Source organism: Colossoma macropomum, unplaced genomic scaffold, assembly GCF_904425465.1.
Source record: "Colossoma macropomum unplaced genomic scaffold, Colossoma_macropomum, whole genome shotgun sequence".
In the NCBI taxonomy this organism is placed as follows: domain Eukaryota; kingdom Metazoa; phylum Chordata; class Actinopteri; order Characiformes; family Serrasalmidae; genus Colossoma; species Colossoma macropomum.
Genome location: NW_023494786.1, coordinates 13,006,003 through 13,033,391, shown reverse-complemented (window position 1 = coordinate 13,033,391; position 27,389 = coordinate 13,006,003). Strand labels below are relative to the sequence as shown.

The 27,389-nt window shown below is 41.1% G+C and overlaps 2 protein-coding genes across 8 annotated transcripts in view; one reads left to right on the top strand and one right to left on the bottom strand.

Annotated features, from left to right (window-relative positions):
* LOC118826954 (alpha-2-macroglobulin-like) overlaps positions 1–27,389 on the bottom strand; it is an 82,899-nt gene that overhangs the window by 14,939 nt on the left and 40,571 nt on the right. The gene's annotated exons all lie outside the window — the stretch shown is intronic.
* Positions 6,381–25,932, top strand: LOC118826993. Of its 6 annotated transcripts, none has more exons than XR_005008836.1 (4): positions 6,381–10,297; positions 11,848–11,955; positions 18,415–18,548; positions 24,785–25,932. XR_005008836.1 is itself a non-coding variant. In XM_036598161.1 (4 exons), exon 4 carries the CDS (start codon positions 21,606–21,608, stop codon positions 23,757–23,759), a length of 2,154 nt encoding a protein of 717 aa, XP_036454054.1. In that variant the 5' UTR covers positions 6,388–9,289; positions 10,204–10,297; positions 11,848–11,955; positions 18,415–21,605; the 3' UTR covers positions 23,760–25,932. The 6 variants fall into 6 exon arrangements, 4 of the variants coding, with proteins under 4 accessions (XP_036454054.1, XP_036454046.1, XP_036454064.1 ...); XR_005008828.1 differs by having other exon boundaries at positions 6,388–10,297; positions 18,415–24,957; positions 25,231–25,932; XM_036598161.1 differs by having other exon boundaries at positions 6,388–9,289; positions 10,204–10,297; positions 18,415–25,932.

Here is a 27,389-nt window from a genome sequence, read left to right as displayed (position 1 = left end):
ATCACAAATTACAGTGTTAGCAGAGACTATGGCAGGTATAGAACCGCCAGGGAAAACTAATTTCCAAAGGCTTGACTATACAAGTAAGTTTTTAGCCTAGACTTAAAGACTGAGGCTGTGTCTGAGTCCCGAACATTAACAGGAAGACTATTCCAAAGCTGGGGGGCTTTGTATGAGAAAGCTCTTCCCCCTGACGTAACTTTATTAATTCTGGGTACTAATAGTAAGCCAGCACCTTGTGATCTAAGTAGGCGTGATGGTTCATAGTGGGAGAGAAGTTCACTCAGGTACTGAGGGGCGAGTCCGTTTAGAGCTTTATAAGTCAGTAAGAGAATTTTATAATCAATGCGAAATTTAACTGGCAACCAGTGTAAGGTTGATAAAACTGGGCTGATATGGTTGAACTTTCTGGTTCTTGTAAGGACTCTGGCTGCAGTGTTCTGGACCAACTGAAGCTTGTTAAGGTTTTTACTCGGACATCCAGCCAGCAGGGCATTACAGTAGTCTAGGCTTGAAGTAATAAATGCATGAACTAACTTTTCTTCATCCTGTAGAGATAATGCATTTCTCAATTTAGCAATATTGCGGAGATACAGGAAGGCTGTTCTAGTAATATTAGTTATATGTGCGTCGAAGAACAGATCAGGGTCTATAATGACACCAAGGCATTTTACAGATGAGCTTGATGCAACTGAGAAATTGTTAAGTTCAAATGTTAAATCAGATAGTTTGTTTCTAGCTGCTTTTGGACCAAGAAGCAGAACCTCTGTTTTATCTGAGTTTAGAAGGAGAAAGTTACTCGACATCCAGTCCTTTATGTCTTTTATACAGTCTTCAATCTTGCTAAGTTTAATTCTATCATCTGGGTCGCTTGCTAAATATAAATATATGTGACAATATATATGTCATCGGCATAGCAGTGGAAGTTTATGCCGTGTTTACTGATAACGGTGCCTAGTGGTAGCATATATAATGTGAATAATCCTAAAACAGAGCCTCGTGGAACACCATACTTTACTTTTGTGAGAACAGATGATTCACTGTGTATATTACCAAACTGATAGCGATCAGTGAGGTAGGACCTGAACCAGAAAAGAGCTATTCCTGTTACCCCTACAAGGTTTTCTAGTCTGTCTAGTAAGATAGTGTGGTCTATTGTGTCAAATGCTGCACTAAGATCGAGGAGGACTAACAAGGACACATGATCTTGGTCAGAAAATAATAATAGATCATTTACAATTTTTACTAGTGCTGTTTCTGTACTATGATGTGGCCTAAAACCAGATTGAAATTTTTAGTGTATTTGATTCCTATGCAAAAAGGAGCTTAATTGTTTTGCTACAACTTTTTCCAAGATCTTTGATATAAAGGGGAGATTCGAGATGGGTCTATAATTTGATAGTTCGCATGGATCGAGGTTCGCTTTCTTAATCAGTGGTCTAATTACTGCTAGTTTAAGAGATTTTGGGATGTACCCAAGGCTAAGAGAAGAGTTTATTATTGACAGAAAAGGCTTGGTTATTTCTGGCAAAATTTCCTTGAGTAAACCTGTAGGAATCGGATCTAACATACAAGTAGATGTTTTTGTGGAAGAGACTAGAGGAAGAGACTGGCTGCTACCACCCTGAGACCTCTGTGTCTCAAGGTGGTAGTAGCCACAGGAAAGGCGGTCACCGCCTCACGAGACTTGCTAGGATATTCAGATCTTACTTCGCTAGTGCCACATGTGGTCTCCATGCTTCTCACGGAATAGAGATCGTCACATCTGTCCCCACAGAGGTGGTTAAGGTACAATACTGTGTTGCTTGATATGTCAAACATCACAATTAAGAGATGTACAACTCTTAACCCAGCCTCTCTCCTGCCCACAGAACAGGACGGAGAGCTACATGACTGTGTGACACTAACCAGTAACCTTTGTACCCCTAGGTTGGACCTTTAGGATGTCCCCCTACATAATCCAGATCTTGTCCTGTATTTAGCTGGATCAGCATCAAGAGACCCCAAAACAGGCAAAAATAAAGTAGGGTTTGCGGTAGTAACAGGTCACGAAACAGTTGTCAGGTGCCCTACCGAGCCACTTATCTGCACAAGCAGCAGAATTTAAGGCACTTGCAAATATGCAAGTCTGTCCCAGAAAGTGAGTCAGAGAAACTTTCTGACAAGCTCAGGCACACATATTGCACACCACCACCTTGTTTCAGCTCTCCTGGACACTATCCAACTTACAAAACAAATCGTTGCAAATGTGATGCACACACATGTAAAACAGACCCTGTTTCCCTAGGAAACGCAAGAGCCGATGCAGCAGCAAAACAAGCTGCTCAGACCCAAGATATGTTCTGATGTTTTTCCACAAACTCCTTCTTTGCAGGTCACCAAGCTGCAAAAACGTTCTACCGCAGAGGAACGGGCAGCTTGGAAGAAAGCAGGTTGTGTTCAGAAGGAAGGCGTATGGATGTGCCCTGAGGCCCACCCATGCCTACCCAAATGCATGTTTCCTTACTTTGCTAAGTTGAAACATGGGAAGGACCATGCGTCAAAAGGGGGTATGGTAGCCGCAGTAATGAAACATTGGTTCACAAAAGGGTTCTCAAATTATCACAAAATTTTTGTAATAGATGCATGATTTGTGCCAAACACAACATAGGGCTAGGTTTGAAGGTGGAACAGGCAGCACACCCAGTACCTCAGGGCCCGTTTGAACATTTGCAAATGGATATCATTGAACTCAAGTGACAATGGCACACCCTTTGTAAGCACAACGCTGAAACAGGTGAGCACATTTTTAGGTATAGATACGAGACAACATTGTGCCTACTATCCAGCAAGGGACTGGGTGGTAGTGAAGGATTCCGACAAGACAAGTGGAACAAGCCGCAGTGGCAAGGACCATTCCAAGTCCTTCTGACGATTCAATCAGTGGTGAAGGTGGAAGGAAGGACTACATGGGTGCACACTAGTCACTGCAGATGAGCACCAGAGTCAGTATCCTCAGCCTCCTATATTTATACACGAAAAATTTCAATCTGGTTTTAGGCCACATCATAGTACAGAGACAGCACTAGTGAAAATTGTAAATGATCTATTATTATTCTCTGACCAAGAAAAAGTGTCTCTGTTAGTCCTCCTTGATCTTAGTGCGGCATTTGACACAGACCATGCTATCTTAATTGATAGACTAGAAAACCTTGTAGGAGTAACAGGATAGCTCTTTCCTGGTTCAGGTCCTACCTCACTGATCGCTATCAGTTTGGTAATATAAACGGTGAATCATCTGCCCTCACAAAAGTAAAGTATGGTGTTCCACAAGGCTCTGTTTTAGGACCTGTATTATTCACACTATATATGCTACCACTGGGCACCATTATCAGTAAACATGGCATAAATTTCCACTGTTATGCCGATGACACTAAAATTAAACTTGGCAAGATTGAGGACTGTATAAAAGATGTAAAAGACTGGATGTCGAGTAACTTTCTCCTTCTTAACTCAGATAAAACAGAGGTTCTACTTCTTGGTCCAAAAGCAGCTAGAAACAAACTGTCTAATTTTACACTTAAACTTAACAATTTCTCAGTTGCATCAAGCTCACCTGTAAAAAATCTTGGTGTCATGATAGAACCTGATCTGTCCTTCGACGCACATATAACTAATATTACTAGAACAGCCTTCCTGCATCTCCGCAATATTGCTAAATTGAGAAATGCATTATTTCTACAGGATGAAGAAAAGTTAGTTCATGCATTTATTACTTCAAGGCTAGATTACTGTAATGCCCTGCTGGCTGGATGTCCGAGTAAAAGCCTTAACAAGCTTCAGCTAGTCCAGAATGCTTCAGCCAGAGTTCTTACTAGAACCAGAAAATTTGACCATATCAGCCCAGTTCTATCAAACCTACACTGGTTACCAGTTAAATTTCGCATTGATTATAAAATTCTCTTACTGACTTATAAAGCTGTAAACGGACTCGCCCCTCAGTACCTGAGTGAACTTCTCTCCCATTATGAACCATCACGCCTACTTAGATCACAAGGTGCTGGCTTACTATTAGTACCTACAATTAATAAAGTTACATCAGGGGGGAGAGCCTTCTTATACAAAGCCTCCCAGCTTTGGAATAGTCTTCCTGTTAATGTTTGGGACTCAGACACAGCCTCAGTCTTTAAGTCTAGGCTAAAAACTTACTTGTATAGTCAAGCCTTTGGAAATTAGTTTTCCCTGGCGGTTCTATACCTGCCAGAGTCTCCGCTGCTCTGTTAACACTTTAATCTGTGATCAGTCACCAATTACAGAACTGACTCTCTGTGTGTTTTTCCTTTCTTTCTTCTCTTTGCCGAGTTGAACAGCTACCCATCCTGTGCGTCTGATGCTGCTGCCTCTTCCGCCTTGATCGGGTGCCACTGCTACCAGCCTTCTGGACCGGCTTGACCACCATTTAGCTTCATGCTGTACAATGCCGTGCAACCTCACCCTCACATCTTGACCCCACTGATGCTGCTGCTGCATAAACTAAACTAATCAAATTAATAATTTGCTCCACCTGTTTTCCCCGTTTTTGTAGTAACAATGTTTACTATCCTCTTAGGGAGTTTTTCCTTGCCATTGTCGCCACTGGCTTGCTCATGGGGGTTTGGACCTGGATTTCTTTTTGTAATGCTGATTTTGTTTTGTTTTGTAAAGCTGCTTTGTGACAACACCTGTGGTAAAAGGCGCTATATAAATAAACTTTGCTTGCTTGCTTGCTATATGTCACTGGATCAGTTGGCGTGGGTGCCTCCTGGATCCGAGCTTCTTTGCTCAGCTGCCAAAACAAATATAAAATATAACAAAATAAAATAAAATAAAAATAAAACATGCATTTCTACCATCACTCACTCATACATACACACAGCCATACCTGTAAACCTTACAATGTGCAAAGTATGGGTCTAAAGTTAAAGTGCTGAGTGCAGCAGCAGTTAAAGGGTGTACAGCGGCAGAGAAAGGGATCAATGAGTTGACAGTCAGATAAGTGGAGATAAAAGATCATATTTTAACTGTTTAAGAGAGTGATAGCTTGTGGGAAGATGCTCCTTTGTAGCCTGGATGTCCTGATCCTTATCTGGCTGAAGCGCCTGCCTGAGGGAAGGAGCTGGAACAGGTGGTGTCCAGGGTGAAAGAGGTCTGTGGAGATCTTCTCTGCACACTTCCTGGTTCTGGAGGCATGCAGTTCCAGCAGTGTAGGCAACTTAACCCCAATTGTCCTCTCTGCAGATCTGATGATGCGCTGCAGTCTGTGGAGGTCATGCTTGGTGGCTGAGCTGCCCCACACTGTGATCGACGTGGTGATGACAGACTCTATGACGGTTGTGTAGAACCACACCATCAGCTCCTGGGGCAGGTTGAACTTCCTCAGCTGACACAGGAAGTACATCCTCTGCTGGGCTCTCTTGATGATGGAGCTGGTGTTGCTGTCCCACTTCAGGTCCCTGGTGATTGTTGTACCCAGGAGCTTGCAGGACTCCACAGCCATCACAGTTCTGTCCAGGATGGTGAGTGCTGGCAGGGTTGGAGGGCTCCTCCTAAAGTCCACTGTCATCTCCACTGTTTTTGCTGTGTTCAGCACCAGGTTATTGTGGCTGCTCCAAAGGACCACCTGATCAACCACCCATCTGTAAGCAGACTCATCACCATCTTGGATGAGACCAATGACTGTGGTGTCATCTGCATATTTCAAGATTTTGACTGAGGCGTCCGTGGAGGCACAGTCATTCATGTACAGTGAGAAGAGCAATGGTGAGAGTACACAATGCTGTGGAGCGCCTGTGCTGATGTTCTGGGTGTTTGAGGTGAACCTTCCCAACTTCACCTGCTGCTCTCTGCCAGTGAGGAAGTGAGGCACGCTGAGTTGGAGTAGTTGGGTGTTCAAGCGGTTGGAGAATAAGCTGGAGTCCCATGTTCACTGCGTTGTCCACCGACCTGTTTGCTCAGTATGCAAAATGCAGGGGGTCTAGCAGTGGATCTGTGATGTTCTTCAGATGGGAGAGCACCAGTCTCTCAAAGGATTTCATGTCTACAGAGATCAATGTGCTTTCTTGGGAACTGGTATTATGGTGGAGTGTTTGAAGCAGGAAGGTACGACACATAGCTCCAGTGATTTATTAAAGAGTGCTGTAAAGACTGGCGCGAGCTGGACAGTGCAGACACTCAGACAGGAGGGTGATTCTCCATCTGGTCCTGGTGCTTTCCTCACTTTTTTTCTCCTGAAGAGTTGATGCATGTCCTTCTCACAGATCTTCAGGACAGGCTGGATAGATGGCTGAATGACAGGAGGGCGTGAATCTGTGCTGAATGGGTATGAGGAGCTGGGCTTTTCAAACATGCAGTAAAAGGTGTTAAGCTCATCAGCCAGCTGATGATCACCCACTGTCTGGGACGGTGTCTTTTTGTAGCCGGTGATGTTCTGCAGGCACTTCTAGACGGTACATGGCTCATTTGTGGACATCATACTACTCAGCTTGTTTGAATAGCTCTTTTTTGCAGCTCTGATTTCTTTGTTGAGTGTGTTCCTTGCATGATTGTACAGAGCCTGACCTCCTCCTATACGCTGCTTCTTTAGACTGGCGCAACTGTTTCAGTCTGGCATTAAACCAGGGCTTGTCATTGTTATATTTAATGCGAGTCCTGGTGGGAACACAGGTGTCTTCACAAAAACTGATGTAGGATGTCACAGTATCCATCTATTCATCCAGGCTGCCTGTAGCGTCCTCAAACACACTCCAATCTGTTAATCCCATGCAGTCCTGAAGCCTTTCTTTAGCCTTGTTGGTCCACTACTTCACAGAGCTGACTACAGGTTTGGCACATTTGAGCTTCTGTCTATAGGTTGGAAGGAGGTGGATTAGCGACTGATCGGAGAGGCCCAGAGCAACACGGGGAACAGAGCGATATGCTCCCTTTAACACAGTGTAGCAGTGATCTAAAATATTACTCTCCCTGGTGGGGTAGGTAACATGCTGTCTGTATTTAGGCAGTTCGCTGTTGAGTTGCACTCTGTTGAAGTCCCCTAAAATAATAAAAACAGAGTCTGTGTGTTTGAGCTCTGCACTGGTGATCTGGTCTGCAAGAGCGCGCAGCGCCCCGTGCACGCACGCCTGGGGTGGAATATAGATTCCTGCAAGTACAACAGACGTAAACTCCCTCGGACTGTAAAATGGTTTGCAGTTTATAAAAAGTGTTTCCAGGTTAGGGCTGCACGTTTTCGTTAACACTGACATCTGTACACCAGCCTTGGTAGATGTAAAAGCAGATTCCGCCACCTTTCTTCTTGCCTGATAGCTCTGTGGAGTGGTCCGCTCTGTGGAGCTGGAGTGCGCTGTCCAGGGTCAACTTAGTAAAGCACAGCACAGCACAGAGAGAAAAGACCTTGTTGGTTCTGTTTAGAAGTTAAAGTTTGTCCACTTTATTCTGCAAGGAGCGAAGATTTGCCATGTGAATGCTGGGGAGCGGTGTGCGAAGTCCGCGCTGTTGGAGTTTAACCAGCGCTCCGCCGCACTTCCCGCGTCTGCGTGTCCGCCTGTGCCTGCTGTAGAGGGCAGCCGCTCCGCTCACCAAAATGTACAAAAAGCAGTCAGAAAGTGAAAAGTCAGGAAAAATACCTTGTGGCATGGACTGCCTGATGTTCAGCAGATCTTCTGCACTGTATATGAGTGAGACTGGTTCACATATAACAGTACAAACAAACAAAAACAAACAAAACACAACAGAGCTCCCAACCAGTGTCGCCGTCTGCGGCGCCATCTTGACTCTTAGTTCCTACTCATATCTATCTTGAACTAATTCGCTATTCTGTTATCATTTACATGAGAAAAGTGGGGAAATGTTATGGAAATTGTATTAATTCAATGCATTTGCTTTATTGCAGAGTGTAAGACTATGTACGGGCAAAAGGTAACGGACAAAACACCCTGTCCTCTCACTGATAGCTGCGTAGATACAAAAACAGAATGTATCCTAATATAGCGATTGACCTCGGTTATCTATCTTACACCTCCCTAATACTTCTGCTTTTAATAAGATATTCTAATCAGGGCATCTCTAGTCATGCACGTACAGCATGATCAGAAGATGCTGCATGTACTTACAACCTTATAAGGCTATATTATAAGAAATCTGCTGAAGACTGGTAACAGCAGCTGTCAAACCTCCCCTTATTTGGTACCCAGCCAACACCCAGTTTGGGGTATAAAACCCCTATGTAAGGGAGACCGCTTTAGAATGCGCTCTCATCTCTTTGCTCTCATCTCCTCGCTTTCATCTTTTCACTCTCTGGTCTATATCACTTTCATTTCCTAAATAAATGACTCTTGCTTATTTAGAATTTGTGATTTGTTCTGTTGTCAGGATTTTCATGACAAGACCTTGGGGATTTCCATGATAGGACATTCATTTATTTTTTAAGATCCCAGCACAGCATCTTAATGGGGTTCAGGTCTGAACTTTGACTTGACCATTCCAACCTTAATTTTTTCCTCTTTAGCCATTCAGACATTGATTTGCTGGTGTGCGTTGGATCATTGTCCTGTTGCATGACCCAGTTTCGGCCCAGCATAAGCTGCTGGACAGCTGGCCTCACATTTGTCTCAAGAATATTCTGGTGTAAAATTTATTGTTGTCTCAAAGACGGAAAGTTTTCCTGATCCTGTGTCTGTAAAAAGCCCACTCCTGGAAAGATGGGCAACTTTGCTTTACTGATTTACTTTTGGGAAATATTACATACTAATATCTTTTGCATCTTTTGTTGTCAGTTGCCTTCCTCCCAATGACAGCTGGAATAGGCTCAAGCACGCCTGTGACTGTAGTATCTGAGCTCCATGTGTTATCTGACTTTGTAGGTTTGGAATGTTTAAGTTTAGGGGGCCCCTGGTCCACAGGTCCAAGAGTCAAGGTTCCCTTCCTCTTTTAGTTCCAGAAGAATGAGACTATTTTAAGAAGGACCATATGTTCTGCTCCCTTTGTCGAAAACAACCAGCCTATTTAAGCAGCAGGCTATACTACTCGGAAGGGGACACATTAGAATTGGCATGGATCCTCTCTCAGGTACTTTATGGTGCTTGATATGATACTGTTTTACTTTATAATAAACATCTTATACAAGTGAGACGGTGTCAGCGTAGACTTCTTCATCATCTTCACATCATTGCTATTTAATAAACAACAAGATTTTGGCGTCACAAACTTCGGACGTGTTGTGGCTTGCTGCGTCACCGACAGTCTTCGTGTGCTTGCTCCCGTACCAGGCCAGCAAGTAAGGTTTTTCACATCGTTGTGCGCTGGTTAGTTTGTTGGGGCTGTTGGGTGTTGCTGTCTAGTCGCACCGTAAAGAATCATGTGTGTGTGCGTGCCATGCTGTGTTGATGTTTGGAGTATTTCTCTGTTCTAAATTTGCTTTTATTGCGGTGTAAACGCTGCAATAAGGGGGGAGTATAATAGGGAAAAGGACAGTTGATGTAAAAGTGTAGAATAGCCTAATTAGTAATTCAATTGTAAGTTCCCACTCGAACACTAGTTGACAAACAGTGTCTGAAGCAGCTTTTTATGGAATATTCACACCTTATAAAGGTAGCATAAATTTAGAAGATAAAGAGGAAAAGGAGCAGCAGGAAAAAGCATGCTATAGGATTCATAAGTATGAATAAGTCGACTTTGAACATTTCGGATTGAGTATTGTTTGTGTCTTTGGTGGTCTCTGACCTTGCTGTGTGTTCCTGTGTGAGGGGGATTGCCCTCCCCCTTACTGTGTGTGTGTGCGAAGCTGGTCTGTGTGTGTTTGTGTGTGTGTGTGTGTGTGTGTGTGTGTGTGTGTGTCGTTTGTCTTGGCTGTGTTCCAGCTGAGTGAATGGCTTTAAGAATGTGTAATGATAATATGTAAAAAGCATATGAGCCTCTCTGAGAGGACGTTTTTTTGATTTTGTTCAAACTTATGAGCTTTCTTTGGGGGACATTTTTGGATCTGATAAGATTTATAAACCTCAGAAAAGAGGATTTTATGAATTTACATAATATTTATGAGCCTTTATGAGGCTCATAAATATTAAGTGTTGGCAGATAACATGCGTGAATCATATTGAATTGCTTATTGTGTTGTTAAAAATACCTAGTGGGTTCATTTGATATTTAATTCTGATCTGTTTCTTCCTTTATCCACTTATGGTGTGTGAGAATTGGAGGGGAAAAAGAGAAGAGGGAGTATCTGGTCAGTGCTGACACGGATCTGCTGACGACCACATGCCCATCTGACTCCAATCTGATTAAGGTGAAGTATATTTAAAAGGAACATTTTTATAGAAGAAGGTAAAAACACTCTTAAGAACTTTCAGCATAAGTTGGGGTCTGGAGTTCTCTGTGTGCTCTGTTTTTGCAGGGGTTAGGAATGTTTAAATTAAGGGGCCCCCTGGTCCAAAGCCCCATAGGAAGTAGGCCTCTCACTTTCTCCCTTCTTCTCTTAGTTTCAAATAGATGAGATCATTTAAAAAAGGACCATATGTTCTGTCTCCTGTTTCAACAACAAGTCCAGTATATAAGCAGCTGGAATATTCTGTTCGAGGGGGGACATTTAGAATTGGCACGGATCCTCTCTCAGGTACTTTATAGTGCTTGATATGACGCTGTTTTACTTTGTAATAAACATCTTACTGGTAACATAGTGTCAGCGGAGTTTTCCTTCACCTCATCTTCACACCATCGCTACTTAATAAACAACAAGAATTTGGCGTCACGAACTTCGGACGTGTTGTGGCTGGCTGTGTCGCCGACAGCCTTAGCGCACTAACTCCCGCTCCAGCCCGGCTATTCAGGTGAGCGAAGAGAATAAGAGAAGTTAAAGAAAATAGAGTAGAGACGAGAAGAGTTAAAGAGAATAGAAAGGATAAGAGTTAAAGGGAAATAAGAAAAGGGAAGAGAATAGAGATGATATGAGTTAAAAGAGAAAAGGAGCCGCAGATTTGGACCAAAGCCCTCTGGGAGGCGGTTTTAGACGGGCCTAAAATCCTGGAAAATCACTGGGTGAATTTCGGGTCAGTTCTAAGGAACTGGAGGTGTAGAAAAAGAGGTGAAGAAAAAGGGAAAAAAGGATCAGCAGGAAAAAGCATGCTATAGGATAAATTTTGTTTTTTGTCTTCTGTGTCTTTGAGCGTGCTGTGTGCTTCTGTGTGAGGGGGATTGCCCCCCCCCCACTATGCGTGTGCAGAGCTGGCTTCTCCATATGCGTGTGTGCGTATGTGTGTGCGTATGTGTATGTGTGTATGCGTGTGTGTGTGCGTTGCTTGTCTTGGCTGTGCTCCAGCTGTGTGACTGGCTTTAGGAATGTATAAATGATAATGTGTAAAAGTATATGAACCTCTATGAGAGGGCATTTCTTTGATATCGTTAATATCATGAGCTTTCCTGGGGGACATTTTTAGATTTAAGATTTAAGATAAAGTTAAGATTTAGGAGCCTCATAAAGAATAAGATGACTTTTATAAATTAATTTAAAACAGTCATGAGCCCCCAAGAAGGACATTTATAATTTTGGAGATGAGTGGAGAGACCAGTGAGGATGTTTATGTGTATGGGTAAAGAAAATTGAATGAGTATGTAAGGTGTTATTAGAGTGAAATAAACTGAAATGTCTTTATTGATGATAACTTGGTGTTTAAAGGAGGAAAACATTTGTTATAGATAAAAATGACCTAAAGTGTTGGCAGATAATGTGTGTAATCATATTGGATTGCTTTTGTGTGGTCCATAATACCTAGTGGTAGTAGTTCATTTGATACTTAATTCTGATTTGTTTTTTCCTTTATCCACCTCTGGTGTGTGAAGATTGGAGGGGAGAGAGAGAAAGAGAAGAGGGGGAAGGCCAGCTCCAGTGCTGACACAGATTGAGGCCTTCTGATGACCGCATACCCATCTGACTCCAATCTGATTAAGGTCAGTTTTATCCACAAAACTCTTTTTGATAAATACCTGCATTCTAAATATATGTATGTATACTTATTTATAGTCATTATTGTTGATATATATATATGTAATCTGCTTTCACTTATAGGCTATTATAAGATTATTTCTCTATTTGGGGTTAAAGAGTATAACTATTTGTTTATGTTGATACTATGTGCTGTAGTTTAAGAAAAAAAGAGAGGTTTGGCAACAGACTGACTGTTCAATGCATTTAATTAATTAATGGAATATACTTATTTGGTTTAAACTCTGTTAAGAATAGCAAATATGAGTTTTATTGTTTGTGCATGGTTTATTCTGATTTGAGCTGCGCTGGGGATTCAATATTGAGACTATTTGATGAGTTGAGGTGCATGGGTGAGAACATTGGGTGATAAATATGTGATTTTCTTGCTGCGAATAGGAACACATCTGGTGATAGTTGGTCCCTTGTGGGTGCGTGATTACTTTGAGCTTTATATAGGATTGGATTTTCTTTTATTTGCAGGATATTTGAGGAAACTTTATTTGCAAATAGGCAGATTATTTTTGTGTTTAGTCCATATTATAGGTGGATTTATTGTTGTGAATTGCTATTACATTAATATGTTTCCGATTTCTTTGAAGTTGGCAAATTTCTTTCATTTTTACTGATGTGGTAAATTAGTGGTTTGAAAAAAGAGAGAAAGGGAGAAGTAATTTAAATAGTTTTAAGTAATTTTAATTTTAGTAATTATTTTTAATTTACAATAAGGGAACAAGGAAGGAACAAGGGAGCCGTTACAATGTCGACAAAGGACATTAAAATGTCGAAAGTAATTACTCCTGTTGATGTAGTACAGAAGAATAATCCTTTAGTTAAAGGCATTGCAAAGATATCGGAGAAATGTCATAAGCGTTGGTCTGCAATTGACCAACCATGGCCAGTGGAGGGGACCCTTAACCCAGATGTAATTAAAACAATGCAGGTGCTTGTGTCCACGTATAAGGCAGATCAAAAGAAGGGTAAAAAGGGGGAAAAACGTAAAGAAAAGAGACAAGTAGAGTTTGGTATTCTCCAGTTGTTTGAATACGAGGGACAGAAACGGATGAAAGTGGCCAAAGATAAGAGAGATAGAGGTGCAGAAGAAATAGGAGAAAATGCAAAGGAAATAGAAAAAAATAATGGCAGAAATTGACCTACCTTTCTCACATATGGATCCAGTAAAGAGACCCCCACCTTATGAGAAGGAGGTGAAGTTTAAGGAAATCTATCCCCAGCTCCCAGTGATCAGCCAGGAAGGTGAATATCGCATCAGAGATGAGGATGACTGGATAATTGAAACGGGTCAAGCGGAAACAACTATAAAGATGTATCCAAGTTCCAAAAGTAAGGAGAAAATGGCATGTTTGGAAACTGAGGGTGAACTGAGGATCAGGAGGATGGAATCTGGAGATGATGGCAATCAAAGTGACCTAGAAGGGATCATGGGTGTATATGACCCTGCAGTCAGGCGAATATTGATGAGAGCAGAATAGAGGGGAGATAAAACATGGAGGAAAGCAGGCTTAGGAGATGATAGTTCTAATGAGAGTGAGAATGGAGCATGAGGGTCTTTTGTCTTCGAAAGAGTTTTTTCCAGCGGCATCTAGTACCAGAATAGAAGAGGATAAAAAGAGAGCTTTAAGAGAGGTTGAGAGAAGTATAGATCAATGTCTTTCGTACTTGGATCAATCCATTAAACCAGAAAGCCAAAAAGCACTGGAGAATCAATTAAAGGAGCTGCAAATACAGAAGAAAGAGTTGCGGAAAGGAGGCTCCCAAAAATTGGATGTGAAATATGCATTACGCACAAGAAAAGGGAAGACACACGAGAAGATGTGTCCAGTGGTCAGAGTACAAGCCTTGGCAAAACACAGATATGTCAGATATACTTGAGAAGTTACCTACTCTTCAGGATGGAGCACATCCTTGGATTTCAAAGTTGGAAGAGATTATGGTGGGGATACAGCCCGCAATAGGAGATATTAAGAGACTTTTGGCTAATCTCCTTGGAGTCCCAGCCATGGAAGAGATTCTACAGAAAGCTGGACTTAATCAATATGTGGGGACTGCTGTGAATGATCTGGAGCTGTTTTCTGCAAATAGAGGTCGAGTGTGGAGAGCACTGAGAGACACATTTCCGACAAATGTACATCCTGATAATATTCTTATTGAGCCACTGGGACAGGAAGAAAACCCAAGGGCCTATGTGTCAAGAGCCCATCAAGTGTGGAGAAATGTTACAGGAAATGACCCGGATTTGAATCAAATGGAACAGTCAATTTTGCGAGCCAAGATACAGAAGGGGCTGCCTCTACCAGTGAGGAGTAAACTGGCAGAGGTGGTTGGTCTTGGAAGTATGGCAAAGGATGTTTATACGGATCACATAGCCCATCAAGTGGAGCTATATAGGAAAAAGGAACATGACCAGAAAGAACAGGACCAAAAAACCCTCAGAAAACTTAATCAAATACAGCTGGTGGATAACAAGAAGAAAGAGAAGAAGCAGGCCTTGGTTATACAGAGCCAGCCTCCGCAAAATCAACCATTACCACAATCAGGCCCAGTCGTTTCAGCCATTGTCAGTGGTTCCAGTTGCTGCCTCCCCACAGCCAACTTTTGATCAAGCGCAGACCTGGAGATGAAGAGGTCGAGGAACTTTAGGAAGAGGAAGAGGAGGAAGGTTTAATCCAACAGTCCTTATTAGTGTGTTATAATTGTGGACAGTTTGGCCACTTTGCTCGTGAGTGCAACAGACCAGAAGGAAATTTCAGAGGAAATTTTAGAGGAGGCTTCAGGGGCCAACCAAGGCCATTTGGGGGACCGGTGAACCCTTACAGGGGTCCAGAACCAGGATTCTAGAGGTGCCCAGAGGACCTGAGAGGGGGGTGTCAGCTGGTAGCATCAGGGCCAGAGAGAGATCCAACAATAAAGGTTAAGGTGAATAATCGACCATTGGAAGTGATGGCGGATAGCGGAGCTGCTTTCACCTGTATTCGGCCTGAAGATGCTATACATCTCCCCATGTCTGGCCAATGGATTCGGACAATCGGGTTTGAGGGAGTGAAACAGCTGATTCCTCTCACAGAACCAATTGAGCTCTGCTATAAAAATATGAAGACTACATTGCCTATACTGGTATCAGAACATACACCTATTGCACTTTTGGGAAGAGATGCTTTGTGTAGATTGAATTGTACAATAAAGTGTACACCAGACAGCTGTCTGGTGGAAGTGCCAAATGATATTGCTCCCCAATTATTGATGACAACGGAGACTGAAGCTTCTTCAGTATTTTGGATTGGAAATCTTAGTGCAGATTTTTTGGAGCCAGCTAAGTTGTGGGAGAAGTTTCTTGTAGTGAACATGCCTGATGCAAAGCTTCCAGAGTATCCATTTCACTGCACGCTCAAGTATTTCAAGGATGCTGCTCAATCAAACTCGGAGGAATGGTTGAGACGTCAACCAAAGCAAGTTCAGCTTCGGTCGTGCTGTATAATTTTGGGACCGCAAGGAGCAGCTATGAAGATAGATAGAGATGGTTACTTGGATAAAGAGTTTGACATTGAGAAGAGTGTGCCACATGTGACTTTGTTGGTGTCTGAAGAATACGAGCAGAAGCACATAGGAGAAATGATGGTAGAAGCAGAGGAAGCTGTTTTTTGAACCGGTGAAAGAGAATCTTGCCATCTGGAGGAGTAAGGATCAGTGGTTTATTAAGATTATGATTTCTGCTTAAGGACAGGGACAGCCACAAACTGTGCGGATGACACATGAGTCAATTTGCTGTGTTAAGATGGATTCAGACTCTTTGAAAGAAGAGATGTTGCGACAAGTTCCAGAATGTTTGTGGTCTCGGACTTGTGAAGTCAGCCCAACCAGTGAAAGTTGAACTTCGACCAGGAATCAAATCTCCTTGGAAGAACCAGTATCCGCTGAAAGAAGAGGCAATCAGAGGGATTGAACCACAGATTAAAGGACTTTTGAAAGCAAATGTTTTGAAGATAACACAGAATCCTCAGAGTAACATGCCTTTGCTGCCTGTGAAGAAGCCGGATGATTCTTATCACCTGGTACATGATTTGAGAGCGGTGAATGAAGTGGTAGCTGATTTTCCAGCAGAAGTGCTGGATCCGCATACTTTGTTAGCCCAAATTCCTCCAGATGCGACACATTTCACAGTGTTAGATTTATGTGGTGCATTTTTCAGTGTTCCACTTAGCATAGAAAGTCAGGGTTTATTTTGGTTCACATACAATGGACAGTTTTGTGAGTATAAGAGATTACCACAAGGATTTAAACATAGTCCTCATATTTTTAATAAAGTATTGAAGGATGATTTGGCAGGGATAGATCAGCTATTAAAAAGCACTGTAGTACAGTATGTGGATGACATTATTATTTGTTCACCAGATGAGGAAACATGTCATAAGGATTCAATTAAATTGTTACAGATACTGGCAGAAAAGGGACACAAGGTCTCTCTGAAGAAGTTGCAGTACTGTCAGGAGAAAGGAGTTTATTTGGGTCAGACAATAACGCAGGGACACAGAAGCATTTCTGATAGTCAGTTAGAAGCTATTCGCAAGGCTCCTAAGCCCAGAACAGTCAGAGAGATGATGACATTTCTTGGTATTGCTGGCTATTCTTCAGCATGGGTAGAGGATTATGTTAATGTAACAGGGCCTTTGAGAGCTGTGATTAAAGATACTGGGAATGCTCAACCTCATTGTAACCTTTCTTGGACACAGGATGGCCTTTTGGCATTTAAAACGATCAAACAGAGGTTATAAGAGGCTCCAGCACTAGCGCTTCTGGACTATTCTATTTGAATTTTTTGTTATATGTGTCTACTTCCACTGGGGGTAAATATGCATGTGCAGTTCTTTGTCAGCCAACAGGTACGGGGACAAATCCTCAACCTATTTCTTATTATTTTACTGCTTATTCAGAAGTAGAGCTGGGGCTACCGCTGTGCTACAGAGCACTGGTGGGAGTTTTTTTAATGCATGATAAGGCATCATCTGTCACAATGGGTTATCCGGTGACAATACTTACCCATCATAGTCTTATAAATCTCTTGAATTATGGCAAATACACATTGACTATGTCTAGACTTAGAGACTATCATAGGCTCTTGGAGCAGGAAGATGTTACCCTAGCAAGGTGTGTCACAGTGAATCCAGCTGAGAATTTGCCAACTCCAGAGGATGGTGAACCACATGATTGTGTTCAAGAAGCAGAGAAATACTCTAAGCTTAGATCAGATTTGCAAGCCCTCCCATTGCGTGAGGCAGACTTGGAGTACTGGACTGATGGGTCCTGTTATCGTGTGGGAGATAAATTGAGTGCTGGTTATGCAGTAGTAAAAGCCCAAGGGACTGAATTTGTCATTGAGAAGGCTGGAGTAGTACCACAGCCTGCGTCTGCACAGCTTGCTGAAGTTGTGGGATTAACTGAAGCATGTTTGTTAGCGGGAGGTAAGCATGTGACCATATATAGTGACTCCGCGTATGCTTACAATGTGTGTCACTTGTTTGGATCGGTGTGGAAGAACCGAGGGTTTAAGAAAACGGATGGCTCTCCAATACAGCATCACGATCAGATAATGAAATCATTGCATGCTATGATGAAGCCTAAAGAAATAGCAATAGCTAAGTGCGCAGCACATAAAACGGATGTTTCGAAGGTCACACAAGGGAATAAAGTGGCTGATGAAGCTGCCAAAGCAGTTACAGGAGCTGATAAATTGGGCAAAGTGTTTTTGGTCACTCATGAAGTAAACGTGGAAGACAAAATCATACTTAGGGATGTGATTTTAATGCAGGAAGCTGCTCCTGCAATGGATAAACAGTTGTGGCTAGACCGAGGTGCCACTCGAGATTCTACTGGTCTTTGGAGAAATCATGAGGGGCTGATAATAGCACCTCCAGACCTGTTAGGTCTGATGATTCAGTAGGCACATGGGCTAGCTCATGTTGCAAGGGGAGAAGTCAGATGAAAGATTACAAAGGGCACCATGCTTGCTTGAACAGATTGATTATGTACGGACATTGCAGGAATGATAGCTGCCTGACAGGTTTTTTTGCTCTCACACTCCAGAAAGTTGTTGCATTGCTAAGGTTATGCTGTAGGAAGCATGTGTAGGAAGAACTGTTATTTTGTTACAACTACAAATATGTATGTGCTACTTTTTTGTTTTTCGAGACTTTGTGGTAAGTCTCGAAGGGGGGAAATGAAGTATATTTAAAAGGAACATTTTTATAGAAGAAGGTAAAAACACTCTTACGAACTTTCAGCATAAATTGGGGTCTGGAGTTCTCTGTGTGCTCTGTTTTTGCAGGGGTTAGGAATGTTTAAATTAAGGGGCCCCCTGGTCCAAAGCCCCATAGGAAGTAGGCCTCTCACTTTCTCCCTTCTTCTCTTAGTTCCAAATAGATGAGATCATTTAAAAAAGGACCATATGTTCTGTCTCCTGTTTCAACAACAAGTCCAATATATAAGCAGCTGGAATATTCTGTTCGAGGGGGGACATTTAGAATTGGCACGGATCCTCTCTCAGGTAATTTATGGTGCTTGATATGATGCTGTTTTACTTTGTAATAAACATCTTACTGGTAACATAGTGTCAGCGGAGTTTTCCTTCACCTCATCTTCACACCATCGCTACTTAATAAACAACAAAGGCCAGTGTGTTTTATCCACAAAACTCTTTTTGACAAATACCTGCATTCTAAATATATGTATGTATACTTATTTATAGTTATTATTGTTGATACATATGTAATCTGCTTTCACTTATAGGCTATTATAAGATTATTTCTCAATTTGGGGTTAATAGAGTATATCCATTTGCTTATATGATACTATATGTTGTAGTCTTTCAAAAGAGAGGTTTGGCAACAGACTGACCGAACAATGCATTTAATTAATTAATGGAATATGCTTATGTTGTTTGAACCCTGTTAAGAATAGCAAGTGTGAGTTTTATTGTTTGTGCATGGTTTATTCTGATTTGAGCTGTGCTGGGGATTCAATATTGAGACTATTTGATGAGTTGAGGTGCATGGGTGAGAACATTGGGTGATAAATAGGTATTGTTTTGTTGCAAATAGGAACACATTTGGTGTTAGTTGGTCCCTTGTGGGAATGCGTGGTTTCTTTGAGTTTAATAAGGATTGGATTTCTTTTATTTGCAGGATATTTGGAGAAGATTTTACTTACAATAAGGTAGATTATTTGTGTGCTTAGTCAGTATTATAGGTGGGCTTAGTGTTGTGAATTGCTATTACATTAATACGTTTCTGATTTCTTTGAAGTTGGCAAATTTCTTTCATTTTTACTGATGTGGTAAATTAGTGGTTTTAAAAAAAAGGGAGAAAAAATCTAAATAGTTTAAAGTACTTTTAATCTTAGTAATTATTTTTAATTTACAATAAGGGAACATAAGGGAGCCATTATAAAGTTGAAAAAGGACATTAAAATGTCGAAAGTAATTACTCCTGTTGATGTAGTACAGAAGAATAATCCTTTAGTTAAAGGCATCGCAAAGATATCGGAGAAATGGCATAAGCATTGGTCTGAAATTGAACAACCCTGGCCAGTGGAGGGGACCCTTAACCCAGATGTAATTAAAACAATGCAGGTGCTTGTGTCCACGTATAAGGCAGATCAAAAAAAAGGGTAAAAAGGGGGAAAAACGTAAAGAAAAGAGACAAGTAGAGCTTGGTATTCTCCAGTTGTTTGATAACGAGGGACAGAAACTGATAAAAGCTGCAAAAGATAAAAGAGATAAAGGTGCAGAAGAAATAGGAGAAAATGCAAAAGAAATAGAAAAATTAGTGGCAGAAATTAATGTACCTTTCTCACATACGGATCCAGTAAAGAGACCCCCACCTTATGAGAAGGAGGTGAAGTTTAAGGAAATTTATCCCCAGCTCCCAGTGATTAGTCAAGAAGGTGAATATCGCATTAGAGATGAGGATGATCAGATAATAGAAGCGGGTCAAGCAGAAACAACTATAAAGATGTATCCAAGTTCCAAAAGTAAGAAAAAAATGGCACGTTTGGAAACTAAGGGTGAACTGAGGATCAGGAGGATGAAATCTGGAGATGATGGTGATCAAAGTGACCTAGAAGGGATCATGGGTGGATATGACCCTGCAGTCAGGCGAATATTGGAGAGAGCAGAATAGAGGGGAGATAAAACATGGAGGAAAGAGGACTCAGGAGATGATAGTTCTAACGAGAACGAGAATGGAGACAGCGATGGAGATTCGGAAAGTGAGGATCCTTTGTCTTCGAAAGGGTTTTTTTCCTGTGGCATCCAGTACCAGAATAGAAGAGGATAAAAAGAGAGCTTTAAGAGAGGTTGAAAGAAGTATAGATCAATGTCTTTCATACTTGGATCAATCCATTTAAACCAGAAAGCCAAAAAGCACTGGAGAATCAATTAAAGGAGCTGCAAATACAGAAGAAAGAGTTGCGGAAAGGAGGCTCCCAAAAATTGGATATGATATATGCATTATGCACAAGAAAAGGGAAGACACACAAGAAAATGTGTCCAGTGGTCATTCGAGGACAGAGCTTGGAGTACAAGCCTTGGCAAAACACAGATATGTCAGATATACCTGAGAAGTTACCTACTCTTCAGGATGGAGCACATCCTTGGATTTCAAAGTTGGAAGAGATTATGGTGGGAACGCAGCCCGCAAAAGGAGATATTAAGAGACTTTTGGCTAACCTCCTTGGGGTTCCGGCTATGGAAGAGATTCTACAGAAAGCTGGACTTAATCGATATGTGGGGACTGCTGTGAATGATCCAGAGCTGTTTTCTGCAAATAGAGGTCAAGTGTGGAGAGCGCTGAGAGATACATTTCCGACAAATGTACATCCTGATAATATTCTTATTGAGCCACTAGGACAGGAAGAAAACCCGAGGGCCTATGTGTCAAGAGCCCATCAAGTGTGGAGGAATGTTACAGGAAATGACCCGGATTTGAATCAAATGGAACAGTCAAATGCACTATCTGCTTGAAAAATAATGTTCAAAGGGGTGTGATGGTTCCTCCTGCTCACATTCCAACTCAGAGGGGTCCTATGCGTGAGTTAGTAGTGGACTTTGTTGACATGATAAAACCAGTTGAAGGTAAGAGATAAATGTTAGTTGTTGTGGATAGATTTTCGCGATGGCTGGAAGCTTGTCCGACCAAGCTGAAGGACGCTCAGTCAGTTGCCAAGTTTCTGTGTAAAGAGGTCATAAGCAGGTGGGGACTTCCAGATCGGATATCCTCAGATAATGGGAAAGAGTTTGTGGATAAGACGATGAAATTGATTTTGCAAAAACTGGGAATTAAACAGACTCATGATTTGGTTACGGGAAGACGAATGCCAACGCCTTGTCTGCGTACAAGTGGAAAGGGTCCAAGCTTAGCCCTTTTGGAAGATGAACTGTGAGTGTACATTACATATATGCCTAATTTGCATAAAAGAATATATATGTACGTTTCTGACAGGCAAAGAAAGGAAGAAGTGCAGGAGAGGCTCGATGAACAAAAGAGGAGCACAGTGCAACCTGGAGATAAGGTGTTCGTGAAGGTGTTTAGAAGGAAGTGGTATAATGAACGCTGTGAAGGACCATTTGAAGTTGTTCGCAGTACTGGAACTGCGGTCCAGGTTAAAGGGTCTCCAACGTGGTATCATTTATCGCATTGTGTCAAAGCGCCAAGGGAAGAGGCGCCACGCTTACAAAGTCGAGATGTTGAAGGCTCAAGTGAGCCAGAAGGAAATGTGGAAGAACATGCAGAAGAAGAAGAGATGCATACAGATCTCCAGAGCCAAAATCCAGAAGAAGAGATTGTTCATGTTGTGGACAACGTTGATGATTCTGTGCACCTTTCTGATAATGCCAGAAATGACTCTGCAGTTAATGGACAGGAAAGAAGATTTGGTGACATTGATTTTCAACATGTCCCAGAAACAGCAGAGCCTATTCCAGTGGAGTGCGAAGCGCCAAAGGTTTCAAAGGGCTGTGATTCCACTGCAGAAGAATTTAGAGATTCAGTTACACAAAGGAGTCCAAGACCAGTTTGGAAAAGGGTCAGACCAAAATGGTACAAGGACTAGGGTTGAAGAGACCTTAGGGAATTCTACTCTTTTAGCATTGAAGGTTATTGAAGGTATAAATGTATCGCATTTAACTACGTTGGCGTCTCAGATGATTTCGACGACGTCAACTCATTTGAAGACGGTCATCAGAGCTAACTTAGAAAGAGCGGTTAATCTCCCTGTCAATGTGGAAGATTTAATGTTGGTGGTAATAAAAAATAGTCGTGGTGAAGATGTGTTGTTAACAGGACCTGAAGTTGACACTGTGCCTCGTGATCAAAGGAAGTATCTTTTGTTTAATGACTGGAGGTGGTTGAAAGTTAGGGATGACTGTTCACTTGTTGTGCATAATGTTACATGGGAAGACCAAGGGGAATACACATGCACTTATTTTGAGCCAGAGTTTAAATTTGTTCCATTTCAAAATGTGTGGAGAGAGGGTTATATAACTCGTAAGGTAGTAGTTATGATAGAAGATTTCAGTTCTACTGGAGTTTTTATGGTTACTAAAAGGGTTCAGGAACAATTCACCACAGCAACCACTCCAAGGGTGAATATTGCATTGATGAAGTTTACTACTTTAGCTCCGGAAACAACTAGGAGCGTTAATACATCAATTCAGATTATTACTTTAGGTACAACTTTGAAGGGGGTGAATGCTACTACAGGGATGGTGACAATTTCTACTTTAGCTACTTCTGGAAATATCACGAATGAGGAAAGGCCAAGGGCAACGTTTGCCAATAAAACATTGACATCTTTGTCACCTACGAAATTTGTAAATGTGAAACAGATACCTGATATAACATCTTTGAACTTTAAAGAAGTAGAAAATATAACCCAGAAACCTATGTTAAAGATGGAGCTTAGTGTGAATAGTAGCAATGAGATTTTTGAACCTAGAGAACAGATGGTGGAAGATGAGTTTTTTGACTTTGACCTTACACCAGAAGACATGACTGACCATTATCATGTATTACAGAAGAGAGAAACTAATTGGAAGGCATATGGATTTGATTCCTCGGTGTTACAAATCGCAGACCCATGGGCAGGTAGGAACTTATGGTTCCAGCAGTTAACTCATTCTGTAAGATCGGTTAGAAAACTGAATTGTCCATGTATGGTGAAAGTTCAAGCACCAGGTACATGGCCTTCAATTTTAGAGACGGTACCAGAACCATTAAGTCCTGAATGTCAATCTTATGCATTATCGTGGCTGTTATATCAGCAGCAATCAGCAGAAGATAAGGTAATGGCTCTGTCAGTGCATCTGTTTAGGCCTAGATATAATTGTTCTTGGTTGAGGGAGTTCCCATATGTGAATTTACTTGATCAGCATCAAAATATGATAACAGCGATCCCTGATCCGTTGGAAGTGAAATCTGTGGGGGCTAAAGATTGTTTTTGTTCAGATGATACTCATAATGGGCCTGGAAAGTTTATGGGACTATCAGACTGTAACAACTATATTATGGACTTGGGTGAGCGTAAATATAAGGCTATGGATGACTTGTATAAAGTGACTTTTCAGGTACCACATCACAAACTGAGTAGAGTTTTGATGGTGTGGAACCAAAAGTTGCCTGGAAATGTGACCATAGGGAATTTTAAGGATATTTGGTGGGTTTGTGGTGATAAGGCATATATATTTCTACCATATGGGTGATAGGATGCTGATATATAGGGACCTTGAAGCTTCCATATGAGGTTTTTACTGTCCAGAAGGCGAAAGTATCTGATGAGGTTCAATCTGATGCTATTTCTGGAAGTAGGAAGAAAAGGGAACTGGCACAATTTCATAATCTGGAGTCTTATCATTGGAGGATAAGTCTAGGAGAGAAGTGGGGTATAGGATTGTTTCCATGGTATGGGGTGACATTTTTGGCAGATCACATTGATAATATTACTTATACCATACAGGGTTTTGTGAATGAGACTATAAGAGGTTTTGAATATTTGTCAAATACTCAAAAGAGTCATAGATTGATGTTGCTGAAACATGACATGACTCTTGATTATCTTTTGGCCAAACAAGGTGGCCTATGTGTGGCTTTGAACTTAACTGGGGATGCCTGTTATACTTTGATTCCTGATAGTTCTGACAATATGACTAGTGTCATAGATGCATTGAAGCATATAAGGGATGCGTTTGGCCCATCGGAAGGAGCTGGATGGTCTGCGAATACTTGGTTGCAGGAGAAATTAGGACCGTTGGGAGCAGTGTTGGTTCAGGTTATGGTAGCAGTTCTCATATCATTGAGTGTGATGTTCTGTTTCTGTACGTTGTTGTTAACCTTTGCGAAGGCTATGATATTGAGATGGGTTGGAGTTGTGATGCCTGGAGATCAAGTTCAGATGCCATTACTACATAGGACTGACACAGACGATGATGAGGAAGTGGTGATAGAAGGCGAACTGATGGAGAAATATCCATTCTGAATATCTACTCTTATTATAGTCTTGACATTTATTTCTGTTACTATTTTGGTATTTAGTGGTCTCTTACTATAGAGTGGGATGATTGCAAGGGGAAATAGAAAAATGTGACTTATAACTTGGAATAATGTGAAAGTATGATACTGTGAATTTCACATTTACTTATAAGGTGTTAATCTATATTAGATTTTTCATTTTGCATCTGTTGTTTTTGCAAAAGATACTGGTTGGTGGTTTTCTTTTCTTTCCTTCAAGAACAAGGTTGGGGGAAGACCACTGTAAGGGTGGTTGAACCTTTAGGGACCCCGATGTACATGGACAATAAGAATGGACTGGAGGACTTTGAATAAGGACACTGTGATGCAATGCCCAGAGTCAACACATCATCGACACTACACTGAGAGTCGACACTGCTGAGGAGCTGCAGTGTAATACATTTTTATGTCTTCTCATATATATTTGCATAGTATTGGATTTTGTTCTATTATATTGTAATGTGTGATATTGATAGAGGACATTTATGAGGTAGTGATAATCTTAGTAAGACATAAAAGTTGGATTGAGAGTTTGAGTTGTTTACTGCATGAGTAGTATTTAAATTTATAACACGTTCTTTGTTTAAATTGCTTGAATACTGATGTTTTCTGTTATTGGGTAAGTATATGGGACCTTAGATGTTTCTTTTCTTTTTTTGGTATTAGGGATATTGGTGTTAGGCAGGGAAAGGTCCATTGGAAGGTCCGATGGGTTGACCAACCTGAAGGTGGACATTGTTTTGATTTTATTTTCTGAGGTTTCCATATGTATTTGCTTAAGTCATATCCCTACATGACTTGTTAAAATTCCTCCTTTTTAAATTAGTCTGGAGTACTCTATGTGGTCGCCTAAGGCACCTGTCTTGATTGTTTGATGGACATTTCAGGAAAGATAGCTGCCGGACAGGTTTTTTCGCTCTCACACTCCATAAAGTTGTTGTATTGCTAAGGTTATGCTGTAGGAAGCATGTGTAGTAGGACCTGTTATTTTGTTACAACTATAAACATGTATGTGTTACTTTTTTGTTTTTCGAGACTCTGCGTAGTCTCGAAGGGGGGAAATATGTAGTATCCAAGCTCCATGTGTTATCTGACTTTGTAGGTTTGAAATGTTTAAGTTTAGGGGGCCCCTGGTCCACAGGTCCAAGAGTCAAGGTTCCCTTCCTCTTTTAGTTCCAGAAGAATGAGACTATTTTAAGAAAGACCATATGTTCTGCTCCCTTTGTCAAAAACAACCAGCCTATTTAAGCAGCAGGCTATACTGCTCGGAAGGGGACACATTAGAATTGGCATGGATCCTCTCTCAGGTACTTTATGGTGCTTGATATGATACTGTTTTACTTTATAATAAACATCTTATACAAGTGAGACGGTGTCAGTGTAGACTTCTTCATCATCTTCACATCATTGCTATTTAATAAACAACATGACCCAGAGGGATAAGCAGTTTAGGTGATGTGTGTGTGTTGTCAGCTGTATGTTTGTTTTTTTTTTTTTGGTTTACAGATGTTGATGAGGACCACAGGCCATAGTAAAACATGTGAAACTAGATATTGAAACCATATCATTAAAAATGAAAAATAGAGAAATACAAAACATAAATGATATTTCATATGCAATAATGTGATTCCTCATTTAACGTAGTTTTTAAAATTTAAAATGTCATTTATTAAAAATATTTCTTTAACCTGCATCTTTGTGAAAACACATTGGTAGCTTTGACTGGAGGGAGAGAAAGCAGTTGATCAGGGCACTTGTTTGTAAAGTGGGATGCAAATCGTTCCAAGTATGTATCTTATTTTCTAAAGGTATTTGACTAGGCCTGGATGCTGTAAGCAGATATACTTGATTGACTAAGAAGTGACCCGATGGCGATGCGTAAAAGGCGATAATTGCCTTGTTTGGAAACTGACAAAGAATTAGACAGGACTAATTTACCTCAAACAGTTCCTACATATGTTGGGAAATTTTATGGCTAGGAAACAGGATCAGGAAAAAGATATAATAAAAAAATATTTAATACTACTTGTTGCAGTACATTGCAGTACTTTCTGTACACCCAATTGTTGGTAAATTATGAATACAGTGAAAATATAATAGTACCTGATTTTCCAAAGGCATCTATAGTTGAATTCCAGAGTGACTTTGCCAAACACCTATTTTTTAAAGATGTAAACATGTAGGCATGGGTTCAGTATATCATCTGTATTAATATAAGATATAATTGTTAATTGTGATTTTTAAACTATATATTGTGGTATTTTATTTTTAGATATCACCCAGGTCTAGACTACATTAGAGTCAATTGATGGTGTGGATAATCTGGTAGTGTGAAAAGGGAAACCAGCTTTAACATTCTAATCAAGCCTCTAACCGGAGACCTTCCAAAATTTTCGAACATTAGATTTTGATGACTCAAAATGTTCATGAGTCCTGTAGAATGAGGTAACTGATGTAACTGAATGAGCGATTCAGGCTACAGCCAATGAGAGAGCTAGTAGAAAGGAAAAAAGGTGAAGAGACGTGCAGGCACACTGCTTGTTAAGTATATGGCATAGACAGAGGGGCTGCTTGTTGAACACATGCAAAGAGTCAGTCTCTGTATAATTTCAAGTCAGCTGTCAGTTTGTAGTCAAATATTTCTCCAGCTCTCACTGTGATATCTGCATTTCTCAACCACACATCCATCCCCATTTTGCTTTTTTTCTGCTTTGTGTGTGTGCATAAAATTCTGTAGAAGACTGATGTTACGTGTGTGATGCTCTATGCTTTCAAAAACTGTAGGATTTACCAAACTGCTGTTATTCTGGGCTTTTCACACACAA

Excerpts from the sequence above, each read along its gene's own strand:
- LOC118826993 (XM_036598161.1), top strand. The coding sequence starts at position 21,606 with ATGAACGCTGTGAAGGACCATTTGAAGTTGTTCGCAGTACTGGAACTG.